Source organism: Cynocephalus volans, chromosome 3, assembly GCF_027409185.1.
Source record: "Cynocephalus volans isolate mCynVol1 chromosome 3, mCynVol1.pri, whole genome shotgun sequence".
In the NCBI taxonomy this organism is placed as follows: domain Eukaryota; kingdom Metazoa; phylum Chordata; class Mammalia; order Dermoptera; family Cynocephalidae; genus Cynocephalus; species Cynocephalus volans.
In genome coordinates this window covers 62,535,454-62,550,669 of record NC_084462.1, presented here as the reverse complement: position 1 = coordinate 62,550,669, position 15,216 = coordinate 62,535,454, and the positions used below count along the sequence as shown (strand labels likewise).

At 45.0% G+C, this 15,216-nt stretch overlaps 1 protein-coding gene across 3 annotated transcripts in view; it reads left to right on the top strand.

Moving 5' to 3' along the window:
• Positions 1–15,216, top strand: part of TBC1D2B (TBC1 domain family member 2B) — a 72,022-nt gene that overhangs the window by 50,677 nt on the left and 6,129 nt on the right. For all 3 annotated transcript variants that reach the window (XM_063091260.1, XM_063091259.1, XM_063091261.1), the window contains exons 7-10: positions 3,945–4,055; positions 5,056–5,249; positions 8,149–8,643; positions 11,149–11,266. In XM_063091260.1, the coding sequence (XP_062947330.1) occupies positions 3,945–4,055; positions 5,056–5,249; positions 8,149–8,643; positions 11,149–11,266 (918 nt within the window). The remainder of the gene's footprint in view (positions 1–3,944; positions 4,056–5,055; positions 5,250–8,148; positions 8,644–11,148; positions 11,267–15,216) is intronic.

Here is a 15,216-nt window from a genome sequence, read left to right as displayed (position 1 = left end):
ACATCCTATCAGTAGTATACATTTTATACTACTGATGGGATGTACACGCACTCCTTCAACGTCAGCTGAAATTTATATTTTGCAGGTGCGTCTGTTTCTGTAGTGTGTAGAGAGCACTGGGTTTCCAGGTTCTGGTGAGCAGTACTTGGCAGTGGGGAAGGCATGTGGAGTGAGGATGTGGCGAGTGTGCCACATTGTTGTTGTGACTCTGCACAGCTCCTCTTAGAGACAGCTAATGAGTGGATCAGAATCGGACTCTTCCTGCCTTTTCTTTTTATAGCATAAGTGGTGGGGTAGTTTTGAATCAGTCACGACATTTTTTTCTCCAACATTTCTCAACTTAATTTTTAAAACCTTTGGAATTTTGGGATTTTAATGGTGAGGTTAAGTGGCGGCAGTTGATGCAAAGGCAGAATGGTTGTTGGGTGGACTCCAGGTGGGACAGGCCAGTCCTTCCAGGGTCAGTGGCCTTGGGCTTGCTGACATTGCTCCGCCCAGGGTCTGTTGTTGCCAGTCCCAGGGCCATCCCCTCTGCAGTGCAGAAAAGCATGTCTCTTCTGCAGAGGCACAGGAGGAGGTGAAAAGGCTTGCAAGAGAAAGAGGGAGAGCTTAGACAGAAGTGGGTGTTTTGATGTGTGTTTTCTCATCATAGTCCTTCAGCGCTAAACAGTGCATGGTTAGAGAAGAAATGTTGATTGCTTCTGTTGACCCCAAATTAAAAATGTCTAGTTGGAAAAATATATATGCAGTTGACCTCTTTGGACAACCAGGCTTGAACTGTGTGGGTCCACACATACGCGGAGTTTTTTCAGTAAATATATAGCAAAATTTTTGGTTAGGTATGTCATGAATGCATGACCACCTAACCAAACAGTTAAGTAGCCCACCTAACAGTGGGCTAGCAGTAGTTAAGTAGTTAACTAGTTATTTAAGTAATTACTGAAGTATTAGCTAAGTTTTGGGAGAGTCAAAAGTTATTTGTGTATTTTCGACTATGCAGGGGGTTGATGCCCCTAATCTGAGTTGTTCAAGGGTCAACTGGTGTATGTATATTTTATTTTATATATAAATATATATTATGTATTTCATATGTAAATAAAAATATATCTTTAAAATATTTTTATTTTAAAGATATATTTATGTATCTTTTTTACTATTGCTCTTACTAATCAGTTTTCTTACTTTATTGTCAGTTGATGTGGCCTATAAAGATTTCTGCCTTTTAGAATTTGCTTTTTTTTTGTGGTCTAATACGTGGTTACTTGTTTCTATAGTATTCCAAAGCAGGAATAAATGTTGGTCCTAAGATTTTTACCACCCTAACAATTTAAGTACTTTATTTTTCCCATGTTACCTTCCAGGCCTTTTCCATGTTTACAGTCTTCCAGTTTCGAAGTAGATAGACTTTTGTGTTGTTTCATTCAGCATTATAGCCTAAGCACTTTCCATGTTGCTATCATTAACCATTTTAGAGTTGTCCATCCTTTGTGGTATCATTTATTTCATCCTTTGTCTCATGGGAAACTGAGTCTTGCTGTTTCATGAGTATGGCCATGCTTACAGCTTTTCCTTTGGGCTGTTTCATCCTTTGTTAGCCATGTGCCAGGCGTTGTGCTCTGCACAAGGTACACAGTCTCTGTCCTCATGGAATACACAGTTTGGTTTAGGAAGGACAAACATAAGAGCAGATCATGGCTGTAGTAAGCACCAGGATGAAGGGGATGTGGAACAGTATGGGACAGTAGTTTAGATTGAGCATGGGCTCTAGAGCCAGACCTGGCTGTATTCAAACCCCACTTTACCACTTATGAACTCTGACTGGGCAGGTGACTTCACAGCCTCAGTATGTTCATGTGTGAAACAGTGCTCGTCGCCTCACACGGTTAAAGTGTGAAGACTAAAGAGTTGAAAGAGGTAGTCTGGGTCAAGCCCTCACAGAGTGCCTAGCACCTCATAGGGTCTTCACTGTCAGGTGTTATTATTGCTGTGATCATTACCATCATTCTAGAGAAGACAGCCTTAAGAGAAAAGACTAGGGTTTGCTTAGACTGTCACAGAGATTTTAAGTTAAGGCTTAGATTGGCAGACGACGATTCCTTGCTTTGACTGACCCACCTTACCTTGCTCAGTCTCTGTCCACACTGTGGAGTGTATTCTTTAGTTGCCCTCCCGTCCACCTTTCTTTGGTTGACCTGCCTTGTAGTAATGTGTGTGTTCATTTTTTCCAAATATGAGAGCTTTAAGGTGCCAGGAGAAAGGAAAACCCTATGATTAGGGTCAGAAAAGGAAGTCCGGGAACCTCCTTTTGGGTTGGATGTTTGGATGTTTCAAGTGCTTGTCATGAGTAGATGGGATGCATATGAGAGTGCAGGTGGGAGGCAGGGGGTGAGCACATGGGACCAAGAGCCCACCAGCCCTGGATCTCAGAAGTCTGATTCCCAGCCTGGACACTGAGTAGTTGGGCAGCCTCTCTATGGAGATGAATGGAGAATGGCTACCTAAGAGCTGTGAGGCTTAAATGGGATCAGGAATATCACATGCCAGGGCCGGCCCATGGCTCACTTGGCTCACCAAGGCCTACGGTTCGGATCCTATATAGGGATGGCCGGTTAGCTCACTTAGGAATATCACATGCCGAGCAAGTTTTCCACAAACATTAGCACTTAAAGGGACCATTGAAACATTACAGTTCTGCATTTTATGGGGAAGATTGTATATCTGTGGTGGTTTCTAGTTTGGAAATTGGGATTGTCCGTGAACACATCTCTGGGGAATAATAGCCGTAGTCTCCTTCCCTTCCCGTGATAGTGGAGGAAGCAGCGTCTCTGCCGACCACCCCTGGCCTGCCCTGCAGCTGTCTTGAACAGAATTTCTTCTGTGCTTGAGGGATCAGAAATTCCTCAGGAACCTCACACACCGGTCTGTCAGATTATAAAAGAGAAAGAATTAGAAGGGGGGGGGGCATATTTATAAGACTGTATTTGGTAAAGAGCATTTAGAAATCACTGCCTCAAGGTGGTTCTAATGAGTGTCTTTATTTAGAAGCTTCTCCTGTTCGTTGTCTATCTGTTTTTATCATTAGGATGCTCTAAAGAAGTTCCTGAACTTTATTTTCACTGCGTTTTACATGAAAACTCTTTCCCCCTCTTTTTTGTTTGTTTTGTTGTTATTGGCTTCTTTCACTTTTCATGCTCAGAGTGTTGGGAGTGAAGCTAATATGTGACATCTGTCTTGGCCAGGCCTGCACTCTGCGTTGGACTTGGCAGAATTTGTCACTGGCTTGTTATGTTCTCTTAAAGACATAAAGCAAATGTGGCAAAAGTTAACAATTGGCAAATTTAGGTGATGGGTATATTGTGTTCACTGGACTTTTGTTTTGACTTATCCATAAGTTTGAAATTTTTCAGTGTAAAAAAGTTGGGGAACATGTTCTCATAATTGCCTTATACATTCTAGGTTGTAGGTATTCATTACTAAGCATAATTTTTAGTTAAGGGCATATGTATATAGCCTTTTTTACGTAAACTAGATAAGAAAAAATGAGACCTTACAGAACATGTTTAGTTTCTCTAGTTGGGAAAAAAAAAAAAGTAAGGTATTTACTTTTTTTTTTTTTTTTTAACCACCCCAATGAATGTGGATAGATAAAATATTTGCATAGATTTAGGAAATAAGTCCTACTTATTTCTTTCATCAGTTCAGAAAAATCACCATAAATATTTTCTTCATCTCTTTCATTACAGTAGTAGTTCCTGCCTTCCTTTTCCTGCCACAGGAAACCAAAAAGATTAATCAGAAAATGCCTGTTAGCAACTTTCAGTTCCTTACAGCTTGCTCTAACTTAGCAGGGCAATTGTATTGGTGAAGCAGCAAGATGCTAATTACATAGGATAATTAGTCACTGTTCAACCAGTGTGAATTGATGGATTTTTTTTTCCCAACAGGATAACCTACAGGGGTACAAAACCCAAAATAAATTTCTAAATAAGGAGATTTTGGAACTCTCAGCTTTACGAAGAAATGCAGAAAGGAGAGAGAGGGACCTGATGGCAAAGGTGGGTCAGGATGGATGTATTCTACTGCCTGGTGGGAGGTGAGGTTAGGAAACCATTTTAAAACAGACATGCTGTGAAACTAGTTCAACTCCCATACTTGTGGAGATGTGGTTACTGATAACAAAACATATTTAAAATATACGTAGTACTTAGGGCAAGGTACTTAGTCTCATTTCTCTATGATGAAGACAGAGAAATGCCTTGAGATGTGGCTTCCATTCATACATATGTGTTTTTAATGGCATTTTCAGGAAAAAAAATTAAGTGCAATTATAAGTTTCCCCAAATTAAGGTTATTTGGATTTTGATTTATGCTCTTGAGTTTCATGTCTGTAAAATGGGAATGGTGAGGATAATGCCTCTTCTGTGAACCCGATAGAGTTGGTATGAGAATCAGATATGATGATGGTTAGAAAAGGCTTTGCAAAGTGTAAAGGCACTACAAATATTTCATTTGTTATCAGGCGAGTTATAATCAAGTGACACTTGTCAACAGTTGTTATATACCTTATACGTTTTTGAACAGACCTCAAGGCATCTTCCCAAATATTATTTCTGTTTTCCAGGGTGTATTTGGTTTGTCTGACAAGGTGGCAGATGGGAGCTAGTCCTAGGTGACAGTGTCCTAAGAAAGAGTTGGTATAGCGTGGGGTGGCAGCTCATGCCCTATGTGTCAAGTGACCCCAGCTTGACCACAGTAATTGGCTTATGGCCTGATTCCTGCTGCTCTCTCCAAGCCTGTGCACAGTTGATGCATGCATTGGCACTCAGAGGTCTGATTACCCCTTCTGTGCCAGACCCCCTAGAAGGAAGAGGGGGGCCCACGGCAGGCCATTTGAACCATGACAGGTGGCCTGTGACATAAATTAATCTCTGGTCTTTGATACAGTCTCTGGCTCACTTCCTAATAGTTTTAGACTTGTCATTCATTGATTGCTTGAGGTAGCTAAGGATTGCTTCTCCCCTGTCTGGATGGAGGTAACTGCCACGTTCTCTACAGTATTCTAGCCTGGAAGCCAAGCTCTGCCAGATAGAAAGTAAATACTTGATATTGCTCCAAGAAATGAAGACACCAATTTGCTCCGAAGAGCAGGGGCCTGCCCGGGATGTCATAGCCCGGTTGCTGGAGGACGCTCTGCAGGTGGAGAGCCAAGAGCAGCCGGAGCAAGCATTCATTAAACCTCATCTTGTCAGGTAAAGGTGCTAATGACTGTTGGGGGTAGTGCACCCCATTGTTGAAGCCATTCACAGAGAACTTTACACATCTCTGTGTGCCTCATTCGATGCTCATGACAGGTGCTGTAGTGATATTGTATTCTCTTGTAATCAAGTGACAGAGCTGAAATTCAGCCCAAGTCCTTTGATTGTAAGGCCTTTTTCTTGTGTACCATGTCAAGGGAGCCTTACTTCCGATCCTTCCTTACTTCAGGAGGAGTGGGTCTTCCAAGGAATAGGAGCCCTTTCCTGAGACAGCTGCACCCACAGGTGATTCAAAACCAAAGGGGGCCCTAAGTGGGGAGCTGGACCTTCTTTGCAAGGGAAAGCTGCTTGGGTAACCTTATCCAGTGGTCCAGAACCCACTGAGGATCATATATAAGCCATAGACACACTTGCCCCCAAAATGCACTTGGGTGCACATACACAAAATATTACATATTTGGGGGGAAAATCAGAATCTGGAAGCCCATGATGGATCTTGGATTAAGAACTCTCATAACTATTTTCTGGAAAATGAGACTCATGAAATACAGTATTGGGGCTAGGAGAAATCTGCATATTCATTCAGTCCCACCTCCTCTTCTGTTTCTGCCTCTTTGCCATTCAAAGACAACCCTGTGACTAGGCCCGGGAGTCTCCTCACTTCTCCTCCCCTACCTCTCCAGGTCCATGTGAAGCCTTGCTTCAGCCTGATGTGATCTTTCCCTTCTCTGCGCTTACAGCACCTGCCTTCATTGTCTGGGCTACTTAGGTCACTCAGGTGACAGAATGTGACCAACACCATGGTTACCAAACTCCTTTGTTGAGATCTACAGTGGACCAGGAACTGTGCTAAGTGTTTTACTGTGCCAGGGTCTTAGTTAATGCTCAGTGAGGTGGGGTTTATCCTCACTTTACAAGTGAAGAAGCTGGGGTTAGGCATTGATATAACTTGCCCTGGATCATTCAGCCTGTGAGTGGCAAGAACAGCACCCCAGCCCGGGCAGCCAGATTCCCTGGCCCAGGAGTGGGGCCTCCACGCTGTGTGTTGCTGCTTCATTCATAGTGGTGGTTGTTAACTCCCAGGAGCCCTTGGAGCTCTCCTTAAGGTGCTTTGTATTCTTTGCACGTGTGTTTCTGTGCTTTCACTATTTATATTGTGTGTTCAAACTTTACGTATAAGTAGGATGATAACTTCGCACATTGGTTGATTTTTAACTTACTATTTATAGAAAATTTCAAAAATACAAAGTAGTAGAATTATGTAACAAACCTCCACGTGCATTTATTATCCAGCATTAGCAATTAACATTTTGCCAATATTGTTTTGTCTTACCCTCCCCACCTCCCACAAAATTTTTTTTTCTGGAATATTTTAAAGCAAATGCCAGGCATCATGTCATTTCACCTACAAATACTTCAGTATGTATTTTCTAACTGATTACACTTTTTTATATACTAATCCCAGTTATGTATCTTTTTGAAATGTATTTCTTTCAGCATTGTTTTCTGAAATTATCCTGGTTGGTACATGTAGCTCCTGAGCATTTTTTTTTACCTGCTTCATAGAACCTCATTGTTTGAGTATTCACAGGGTCTTTATTCCTTCCCCTCATGGAGGACATTTGGGATCTTCCGTTCTCTTCGTTAAAAACAGTGATGCCATGACCATCACGGTGCTTGTTCCCATGTGCCCTGGGAGAGAGTTTCTGTAGGTGTAAACTAAACAGGTAATGTGTATCTTCAGCTCTGCTAGATCCGGCTTCAAAAGTGCTTGAACAGGTTTACACACTCAGCAGCAGTATGTGAAAGACCTTCCTACTAGTTTTCTATTGCTGCCATAACAAACTACCACTAACTTAGTGGCATAAAACAACACAGATTTATTGTGTTATAGTTCTATAGGTCAGAAGCCCAAGTTGGGCTCCCTCGATTAAAGTCAAGGTTTAGTCAAGGGCTGCATTCCTTCCTGGACATTCTAGAGGATAGTTCATATCCTTGCTCATTTGAGTTGTTGACAGAATGTAGTTTCTTACAGCCTTAGGCCTAAGCCCATTTCCTTGCTGGCTGTCAGCAATAGCCATCCCCAGCTGCTAGAGGCTGCCTGCATTCCTTAGCCCATGGCCCCTTCTTCCATCTGTAAAGGTGGCTGCAGCATCGGGTCCTGCCCCACTCACACTTCACATCTCTCCTGCTTCTTCCATCTCATGCTTCTCCAACCCACTCTTCTGCCTTCTTCCTCCAATTTGGAAGGCTCATGTGGATATCTGGGCCCACCTGGATAACCCGGATCATCTCCTCATCTTAAATTCTGTAAGCTTAATTCCATCTGCAGTGTTCCTTTTGTCATGTAATGTAGCATAGTCACAGGTTCCAGGGATTAGGGCGTGGACCTCTTTGGGGACCGTTATTCTGCCTACCACAGCCTTAATTCCTCTTCATCCCTAATATCTTACAAATATTTTCTTCATTGTCATTTTACCTTTTAAAATGATGTCTTTTGAAGAATAAAGCTATGTGTACATATATGTATGATATATAAACATATACACACATGCATACATATTTATGTAGCCAAATTTATCAGTCTTGTTTTTGGAGTATTCCCTGTATTTTCTTCTATGCTTTCACATTCAGGGTTTTAAACCATCTGAAATTGTTTTTTCTCCCCCCGTATAGTATCGAGAAAAGATCTAATTTAATTTTTTTCCACATAGATAGCCAGTCGTCCTAGCCCTTTGTCTCTAGAATAACATTATTTCCTCACTGATTTGAAATGCCTGGTGATAAATCAAAGTGCCACATATTACATGGTTTCTAAGTTCTGTGTTCTGTTTCATTGGTCTTTTTGGCAAGACCATAACATTTTAACTTTTCCTTCTGTTTGTGTCCACAGTGAATATGATATTTATGGGTTTAGGACTGTACCCGAGGATGATGAGGAAGAGAAGTTGGTCGCCAGGGTCCGTGCATTAGACCTGAAGACTCTCTACCTCACAGAAAACCAGGAAGTTTCCACTGGAGTTAAGTGGGAAAACTATTTTGCGAGCACAGTGAACAGAGAGATGATGTGCTCTCCAGAATTAAAAAACCTGATCCGCGCAGGCATTCCCCACGAGCACCGTTCCAAGGTGTGGAAGTGGTGTGTGGACCTTCACACAAGGAAGTTCAAGGACAGCGCTGAGCCTGGCTACTTCCAGACCCTGCTTCAGAAGGCACTGGAGAAGCAGAACCCGGCCTCCAAGCAAATTGAGCTTGACCTGCTGCGGACTCTGCCCAACAACAAACATTACTCCTGCCCCACTTCGGAAGGCATACAGAAGTTACGCAACGTCCTGCTTGCCTTCTCCTGGCGGAATCCAGATATCGGCTACTGCCAAGGTCTGAACAGGTGGGTGCTCAGCTGCAGAATGCTCCAGTTTAGATAACTTCTGGGCACCAGGCACTGCCTGGCAGCTCCCTCCCTTCATGGTAGACCAGCAAAAGCCAATACTTTGAGGGAAAAAAGTAGTTGCAGTAAGCTAGTTTTAATGACATTCCCCAATTCTAGAATAACTGAGGGAAACATGCATACTTTGAGAAAGTATTAAGAACTCATAAGTCAGATTCATTTGGAACAAATTGGCATCTCATTTTTTGTCTTTGTTCTTATCACATTCAGGTTTTGATCAGAAGTTTGATTTCATTAGTTTATAATGCACGGAGTGAAAACTGGTTGTCAGTCCTTGTTTATACGGCATCTTTGTGAATCAAGAAGCTGTCCAAACAATTCTTCAGCTGATTGGAACCTAGGCCATGAGGGACCCAAACTTGTTTTCTTTTAGATGAGAATCTTTCTACAGGTCTTGCATACTTCCCTGCTTCCATAAGCAGAGGACACTGAAAAGCTGCTCACCTTTTCTTAGCGATCCAGGCTCATCATCCCGAGCTGTGCTGGGACAGGACGAGGCCTCAGGAGGTACTGAGGTCTGCTCCCATGGAGTTCCTGCCATCACTGGGCTTTGTGTGCTGTGACTGCTTCTTAGCAAGTGTCTGCTTCTTACGTGCCTCGTGCACTCTCTGCTTCCTGCTGTCATTGCAGTCGTCCATTTATATTCCTCTCTATAAGCAAAGGAAGTAACCAGGCTTGTGAGAAGTAGTGCATAAAGTAGGAAAAGGCTCTGCATGTGTACTTTAGGAATTCTGTAAGCCAAGTGCATGTGTTTGAGTTTTGAATGCTGACATTTATTCTGGCTGCTCATAGGCCTTTTTGATCCTGATCCATACTAGGTATTGATGTCCTGACAAAGGCTATTTGCATCTGAAATGAGAGTATTGCAGAAGAAAAGGTTTTTAAACTGGAATGTCACTTGTTAAGACTTGAAACCAAATGGTTTCCAGGAAGTCATTGCCTCTGCAGTGGTAAGGACAGAGCAGCTTCTCTCTGTACCTCAGAAGGTAAGAGGGAATTCAGCTGCTCCTAGACAGTGCCCATTTAAAAAAAAAAAAAGCCTGCAAATAGGATACTGCCTAAGAAAGCAGTCTTGTTTCACTTAAATTCACAATTCACATTGTATACTCAGTGTAAAAAATCCTGAAAGCTGAAAACCTCTGAAAGTAAGGGACCCTGGTAAGGACTTGAGTGTGCCTGTTTGGGACATAGTAACACCCCATTTATTTTGTGTTGTCATGGAATCAGTGAAGCTTCCAGATAATTGGAGGTTCTCTGCATCTCCACCTACATCACCATTAATGCCTCTGAATTTTAACTATTTTATTGGATATATTTTCTTCATGTACCATGCCTTCAAAGTACCCAGAATTTTAGAAGAACTTTAGCCTTTTCTAGATGATCGAGGCCTGTTATCTTGAACATTGGTTAGTTTAAGTGATGTGTTCAGAGGCTCTGCTTATTTCAGACTCTTCACCCCTTTTCTTGTCACCCTCAGATGCTATGGATTTGGTGTCTGTGCTTGTCTGTCCTGTTTTTCTCTCCTTCTTTCTGTGTCTGCCAGCTGTGACCTTGCCACTCTTGATTCTGTTCATGCCTACCTGAGGCATCCCCTTCCCACCTATCCCAGGTTTTTTACTTTCCTTTTGATTTGAGATGAGTTCATTATAATTTTATCTAAGGAAGGGGGAAAAAAGCAAATTCTGAGAAAGGACTTCAGGGATTTTCCTGTGAGTGATGCTTGTAAACTTCATGTCATGGGCAGAGGTTCTTGGGTTTCAGCTAAGTAAAGAGAGGCTTTCTCTCACTTCCTCCTCTCCAACTGCTGCCCTGAGTGACCCTGGGGCCAAACCTGGGATTCCTGGGTGAGGAACCTCTTGGTTAGTGGCAACATGTCAACAGCTGGACCCACGTTTTCATTATGAATAACAACAGTTGATACACATGGCCTCCTTTCCCACCCCTGGGCAGGCCGTGGACACAGTGCTTTTAAGAAACCTGTGTCTGCGGCCTCACTTCATTTCTCCAGCACGGGAGCAGGATGGCATTGGGAAAGGCGTTTTTAAACGATCATGTGTTCTTTGTCACTCAAGTCTACCTCTGAATTTTTGTGCATAAAAAAGGATTAGTTGGAACTTCTGAACTGAAAGAATTAGCTGTATTAGCAAAAACCTTAATGAAAACTTTTCTTTTGAAAATGCCAGTTGATCATTGGGAAACAATTTTATCTTATTTGAAAAAAAACAAATAAAAGGGAGGAAATAAAGCTTTGCTTCTCAAATATTAGGAAATGCCTCACTTGCTAAGGAACCCTTACTTATTGTTCCTCAGTGGAGAAATAGAAATTGTTTTGGCTGTGAGAGAGAGAATGGCCTAAAGCAGACGTCTCTGTGAAGGCTGTGGTGGCAGCTGTCTGTGTCTGGGCACACGGTGCTCACGCTCACCTTGTTCTCCATTTGCTCGTAGATTGGTGGCAGTGGCCCTCCTGTACCTGGAACAAGAAGACGCTTTCTGGTGTCTAGTTACCATAGTGGAAGTTTTCATGCCTCGAGACTATTATACAAAGACTCTTTTAGGATCCCAGGTACTTCTAAAAATACTGTGCTTCAGACCCCAACTTGTAGAGTTGAGTTGTGAACTGCATTAACCATCATGGGGCAGAATTCAGTGGCTTATCCCTGGAGACGGCAGAGATGTCTCTGAGACTGGACCAAGCTGCTTGTGAGCAAGGCCAGGTTGGGCTCATTCAGCCCACCAGAAAGCAAGAGAAGTGGACCAGTCCTGCAGAGCTGATGCTGTGTTCACTGCTCAGCCCTCTCCCCAGGCACACACCTCCTGGCAGGCTAAGTCCAGGAGTTTGGGGGAGCCTGGTGTGTTAGGTCCTCTGAGAAGCAGATGCTAAGGTGGGATTTGGCATGCCAGAGACTTCTGAGGGGCAACACCTGTGAAGGACAAAGGGCGGGGAGCCAGGGAAGGCAGGGAGGGTTGGGGAGGAAGAGTCTCAGACTGCTGTGCAATCCTGAGAAAGTTTTGGTCAGGCCTCTGGGGAGTCCTCACACCAAGGTCAGCTGCTCAAGGCACCTGCCCACCTTCCACAGAAATGGGCTGCCTTCGTGCCCCTGCTGTGCTCACACACGGGCTTCTGGGAAGAGCACAATGATGGACTCAAGGGGGCGCAGCCAGGCCAGAGTCACTTCCTGGGCAGGAGAACTGAGCGGTGCTTTTCATGCCGTCCACACCTGGAGTCTGATGCCAGGACCAGGGTAGGATGACATGGGTTAGGAGAGCCCAGGGTTTCTGTCTGCACTTGGGACAGACCTGATTCTGGACCAGACCCTTGGCTCCTGCAGCCCACGGCATCTCTTCTCCTGGCAGGGCTGGAGCAGCTGCCGGTGCTGACTCCATAATGGCCCTTTCTCTGCTTCCTGGCCCCTGCCCTTCGCATGCGTCTCACCTTCAGGCACCTTCTGTCTCATAACCACAGCAGTGCCATGTGTGTGCCTGCTCTGTTGATGCATCTTCTGCAGGGCTGTGCCCATGCCTGGCTGCCTGCTCTAGTCAGTGTCGCAAGGGCTAGCCCCAGAGGCCAGCAGGAGGCCCTGGCAGGATGGCAGGAGGGCAGTTGAAGGGGTTTCTCTCCCTCCTGGCACTGCCTCTGGTGGTGGCTTTGTCTCCTTTGTGTCCCCAGCTCCTGCCTGGTGGGTTCTCCCTGCCAGCAGGTGACCTAACCTGTGCCCTCCATCACTCCAGCCTGGAGGTGGCTTCCTGCCCTTGCTGATCTCTGGGCTGCCTCACCATCAGCTGTTGGGCTTCTCAGCTTTTGTCACCAGTATAACCAGCTCTCTGGAGAAAATTCCCTCTGCTACAGTAGTTAGAGTGACTGCCTTTTTCCTGGGGGGACCCTGACTAAGTTGTGCTCTGTATTCGCATTTCTCCCCTTGATGGGGCATCCTCATTGTCACCTCCTGTTACCACCTGTCCTGCCCACCCTTCTAGTTCCCCAGGCCAGCACTCGAACACTTTCCCCCTGTATCCCTGTGGTCCCCATTTCTGTCGCTCCCCCTGCCTGGCAGCTTGCACATTTGTTCCCCCTGCCACCGCATCCCCACTGTTGGGTCACCGTCCCCACTCCTATATTGTTGCAGTTGCCTCCTCTGCTTGCTTCCTGCCTTCACTCACCCACCTCTCCCATCCTTACCTCCATCTCACTCATGGCTTTGGTCATGTCCCTCTGCTGCTGGGCCCCAGGGCTTCCTGGGGCAAAGCCCAGGAGCCTTTGTATGCTGCCAGGGCCGTCCTCCCACACTCTGACCCCACTTGCGCACTGAGCCGCTGGGAGCAGTGTCCCCCGTGATAGAACCCTTGCCGCTGCTCATGCCCCTCTTCTGTGTGCGTTTGTGTACGTATTTCCTTTGCCTAGAATAGAGCGCCATCCCCCCAGCTCACCTCCCTAGAAGGCACGACTCAGCCTTAGCACACACACCATCTCCTCTGTGATACTGTCCTGCCACCCCAAGGCAGATGCCAGGGACCTGGTGCTGCTCCCCTGCTGTGGCACAGGCCGCTGTGACAGCAGTCAGTACATGGATTGTCCTTGCCTGCCTGCTTGTCTTCCAGCTAGTCAGCAGCGCCTTAAGGGCCACAGCCCTGTCTTTTGTTTTAGTATGCCCAGCACCCGCACAGGAAATGTCTAAGCTTACATGAGCTACAGTTTGACTAGGGAAAGGGAACTGACATTTAGAGAGCCCCAGCCCCATACCAGCAGCTGTATGGCTGCACAAAGCCCTACCAGGTGGAGGTGTCACTATCCCCATTTGACACAGGAGAAAACGGAGGGTCAAAGACACTAAGCAACTTGCCTGAGGTGCCGTCCCTGAGGAGCTGAGCTGGCGTTTGGACTCAGGCCTCTGCAGCTCTGGGCCTGAGCTCACCCCTCTGCCCTCTGCCTCTTTGAAAATCATGAGAAGATGGCAAGAGAGGCTGAGCTCTGACCTTTCTTGGGGTGGGCCTTCCCAACAGCCGCCTCCTTTAGTTCCCTGGCCCACCCAGCTTTCCGATGTCCATGGATCTCAGGACTAACCAAGATCTGTTTTTCTGTTGTATTAATGTGTAAAGTAGGAAATGAACAACTATGGGAAGAGGGAGCAGTTTCAGTTAGGTGGGATTAAAGAAAGTTTTATGTATTCATGGGCACCTGAAAGCTAATAGCTTTACAGATTCAAATTTAAAATCTCAGGTGACTCAGTGTTTCAGAATCAGAAAAGTGAAGCATTGATCTTTCTTAATTCCATTGAGGTGTGGTCGAGCATGTTGGTTATGGGCTTATACTGAGGGTCACACAGTCTGGTCAGAACCAGGCCCTCCCTCCTATGAGATGTGGAACTTGGCCACATCACTTAACAGCTCTGTGCCTTAGTTTCCCCATCTGTAAGATGAGGGTAATACCTCCCTTATATAGATTACTTGGGATGCATTAAAAGAGTTTAACACAAAGCTCAGAACATTGTAAAAACTCAGTAAGTTATTATTACTGTTATTGTAAGCAAAGGGGGAAAACTTATGTTAAGCATGTGGATTTAAGATGACATTTACATCACATTGTCACATAAACAAATGTAAATTTTAAGGAGACTTTTTTTCCTGACTATAAAAGTAATACTTGTAGATGCTCACTAAAGAGAATTTAGGCAGTATAGAAAGATGTTAGGAATAAAATGAAATCACCTGTTATCCTACCAACTAAAGAACCACAATTGACATTTTGTTATATTTCCTTTTGCTTTTTCCTTCAGTACGCGTAGGTATCCAAATTGAGAGCATGGTATATCCTGGCTGGTTCACAGTATAGCATGAGCATTTTCCCCTGTTGTTATATACTTTTTAACCATCATATTTGGTGGCCGTAATATTCCATTAGGTGGATGCATTTAATGTATTTAATCAGTTTCCGAATTATTGATAGACAGTGTGTAAGGCTACTCTTAAAATGGGATTAGCTTTGCGTGTGCAGTCAGCCCCCAGCACTGTGCTTTGCACATCACTGTCAGACTGCCTCCTGCCAGAAGCCAGTGTTCCGAGCCCCTTGCCCACTGCCACTGCCATCCACATGCTTGCCAGAGCGTCAGTTCGTTACATCCTTCGAGTGCACATTGTGTGCCAAGACCTTTCTAGGTGCTGAGGATGCAGAAATGAATGACACAGTCATTCCATGGCCTCCAGAGCTCACTGAGGGAGGTGCTAGCACAGAGGCCTGAGCACGTGCTCCCTGGCAGCCTGCTCCACACCCGCCCTCTGCTGAGCACCTGGCAGCCACAAGCACGAGGCAGAGGCTGTCCCCTAGTTGGGAGAAGAGACATGTACATTGGTCTTCGCCCACATCAAGAGCAGCTTATGTGTCCCTTCCTCTCAGATGTCTTCAGCTGGACCCTCCAGGCAGAATGATTCACATGTCAGCACTTGGTCTCATGCTCAGCTGTCCATCTCCCTTGCCAGTTTACAGCTCCTTAAAGGCAGCACCTGGTCCCTGTCATCTTT